General features: G+C 47.9%; 1 protein-coding gene across 1 annotated transcript; it reads right to left on the bottom strand.

Moving 5' to 3' along the window:
- Positions 1-2,905: 2,905 nt before the first annotated feature.
- On the bottom strand, positions 2,906-3,307 carry PPTG_15576 (hypothetical protein; the record flags this gene model as incomplete). Its single annotated transcript, XM_008912829.1, has 1 exon — positions 2,906-3,307. One exon carries the CDS (start codon positions 3,305-3,307, stop codon positions 2,906-2,908), a length of 402 nt encoding a protein of 133 aa, XP_008911077.1.
- Positions 3,308-3,454: the final 147 nt, after the last annotated feature.

Here is a 3,454-nt window from a genome sequence, read left to right as displayed (position 1 = left end):
CCAAAGACAAGAAGCGTCGACCGAGACGTGTTGACTGGACGGTATCCAAATCGCGCAAAAAGTTTCGGATGGATCGGCGTGCGCCAGTGCGGGACTCGAAGCGCTGCTATCACGCGGCGACGATGAAGGTCTGCAAGAGGGGGAACTTTCCTCTTGCTGCCGACGCAGCTCCGATTGGCCGCGTAGCGAAGACGCCGCTTGAGCTGCTAGATGAGGAGGGGGAGGAAGCTGCCGACGCAGAGGTTGGAGAGACAGCGAGCCTGGAGACCTATTTCCATACTAGTACAAGATTGGATACGCCAAACCAAAGCTTTCTGTTTAACAGTAAACTTCGTAAAAGTAGCAATCACATTTCGTTGAATGTGAAGAGTGCAGTACTTGTGGTCGATGCCACGCTGTTTACACACATCAATCAATCCAGTATTTCTATCCGACATCAGAGGGTAAGCAAACTTCAGACCACCGAGGCAACATTGCTGGAAAAACCATTCGTAATTCTTCATCGTCTCTTTCTTCACAAGAGCTACAGCAAGTGTTACGTTTTCCATATTTCCATCACGTCCGATCAGTAGAAGCATAGTTCCGTTATAACGCTGATGTTTGGAATGAGCACCATCTAATCCAACAATTTTCTGAAGGTGACCCTCAGCACGAGAAGAAGTAGCTGGCACTACAACAGCTCGGTCAAAGCGCCCTACATCATCTACTTCACAGCAGGCGTGAGACCCCGGGTTCACGTTCTTAAACGCGCGTAGTAATCCTGGAATCTTCGTAAAAGACGCTGTGACATCACCTTGAGCATTTTCTTTAATTGCGTCAGCCGCGCGATACACCATGCGTTTCTGCTTGGCTAAGTTAACCATGTTGATAGCCTGGACTTGCTTGATTAAAGATTTCCCACTCACAGACGCGTCCGCTAAGACAGCGGCTCGAAGGGCGCTCATTTCCGCTACTTGACGCTGGGTGGGCTTGGGCTGAGAAGTGCAATTCATGTGTTCCAGTTTCATGAAGGAGATGTACCACGGAGGCGAGACACCGTCGTCCGAGGAGTTTTTCCGCTTGTATAATCGCACGAAGAAGTTGCATGTCTTCGATGAACACGCCACGAGCTTGTGCCCACCACCTTGGCTGTCAACTACGACACGTTTTCTTTCTGCGAGGGCGTAGTCTTGAATTGCGTGTAAAGCCGTCTTAGATGACGAAAACTCGTCACCCACTCTGAGCACTTCTTCACTTGGTTCCCTCATCTTCCAGACGAGTGCGATCGCGTCGATGATACAATTTTCCAAGTGCAGTGACCGTGTGGGTTGGTGGACAGCGTCGGTTTTGGGATTCTAACACTTAACAGTCTCAAAGGCGCTAGGGGCGGTTAGGGCCTGTTAAGATGCCTGTTAGATAGGCAGGTTCTGTCACTTTGCCTCTGATAATAGGCAGGTTTTGTCATTTTCCCAAAATTTTGAAGGTTATAGAGGCATACCGGTGTCGAAAACGAGGTGCACCACTGTAACACTCTTAACGTATTGACCTTTTCTGTCCACTGGAGCCGATCTCGTGATACAACTTGGAGGGAAGAAGCGCACTCGACGCTGCCATTAATAGTACTTTTGTATCAGACTAAACGCCCATGTAGCTTCAAATCAATATGTAAACCAGGATTACGGAACGTGTGCTAATCCGTAAAAAAATCGAGCTATACTAAAATCGCGAGTCAAAGCAGTGATCCATTTTCTTGAGCCTTCACGAAAAAAGACGACCGTGATTTATGTGCTGGTTTAGATCCCTTTGTATCAGTGTCGCTGACACTTCAGTATTGTGAATTCCGTCCAAATTTGCCGACTTGGGTCTGTTTGAGAAGCGGGAGGACAATCGCCCACATACAAACCCAAGTCATTAGTAAAACCCACCAAGTCTTTTCTTGCCACCTTATTTCGTACTTAAACGGGTCAGTAAACGGTAAACGCTGGGCGATTTGGGGAGATTCATTCAAAGAACCGTCCTGTCCAATTTTGAGTAGAACCCACAATATTTGTCATTGATTTAGATCCCTTGGTATCATTGTAGCTGACACTACAGAAAAAAAGAATGGACACTGAGCACGTCCAGTACAAGTATTAATACATGAAAGAAGGCCACGTCTCAACAAACTACACGAGAAAGCGTTCTATGAACTATGGTGAAATCCTTCCGGTGATATCGCATCTAACTAGGGAAAGCTGCGAACAGCGACGTATTCCTCAAATTTATCACATTTGTGCCAACTTGTGCTGCGATTTTTCAAACTAGAATGAATATTTATATAATTGTAATACCGGTAACGAAAGAGAGTGCTCTGCAAGCACGAAAAGTGAAGCGAAATGCACTCTCCACGGGGATGTACAGCTGCACAAGCTTTTGCTTGAAGTACATACAGTACTATGAAATGAGCACGCAGTCGCACACCTATGGTAAACACCGTTTCCCGCGTGAAAATGGCCCGTCCTTGTGGTGTTCTAATTTACGGCTGTTTGTGGGCATAATGGTTAATTTATGGCTACGGTATTATAATTGATTGTTATACGGATTTTATAGGACATTGGTAGGACTTTGACAATGAATGTAGAATAGCCAATCAAAAGACAAGAAAAAGAAAACTAAAAATTTGAGTTAGCTGTCGCTGCTGCACTTGCGGCTTTTCCGATTCAGTGCTACTACAGTCGTCCAGCTGAGCTGGCCTCTTCGCCGCTTCCTGGCCGTGCTGGTGCGAGGGGGTACGTCAACGCTGTCAGCGCATGCACTAAACGTCTTCACAGCATCCTCGACGGTTTGGTGAACGCCGTATACTCCGGTACGCTTTGCTCTATCCTCAACTATACTCATCAGGTAGCGTACGTCGCTAAGACGCTTTTGCAGATTCCGGGTCGGCATGTCACGGCCGTCCAACACTCGGAGGAGGTGGTATGTTTTTGCTGGTGTTACCACATTGCCACAGCACCCACAGCTTTTCAACGGAGCACTCACAGAGCTTGAAGTCAGCCGGAACGCGGCGGAATCGGCCATCCCAAAAGAAGCAAGGAGTAGAAGGCTGGCCTGGAGGGATTTCCGGCACCACAGAAGCATCCCCTGGGGCAACGTTGAGTTTGCTAATGAGTTCAGTGACACCGGCAGTATCTAGGCATCGTTTTAGCGCAGCGTCCAGTCCATCAAACGTTACTGTACCAGCGCCAATGGCGCGATTCTCCAATTCGCGCATTATGTCCGTAACTGTAGCCACTCGAGTGGCGTCAACGCGCTCCATTGTCTTCAGATTGGCGTCAAGCAGTGACTTCATCTTCTCCAATATGGCTACATGAGGAGGTATCCCCGTAGCTTGCAGGCGATTACCATTGCAAGTTACCTTGCGAGACAGATCCGCAATCAAGCTTGGGTGTTGAAATAGCGGGGTCTCAAATAAGGGATGGTTGGGGTCCAGGTGAGT

The sequence above is a fragment of the Phytophthora parasitica genome, assembly GCF_000247585.1.
Source record: "Phytophthora parasitica INRA-310 unplaced genomic scaffold supercont2.50, whole genome shotgun sequence".
NCBI lineage: Eukaryota > Oomycota > Peronosporomycetes > Peronosporales > Peronosporaceae > Phytophthora > Phytophthora nicotianae.
This window is presented reverse-complemented; position numbering and strand designations above follow the sequence as displayed.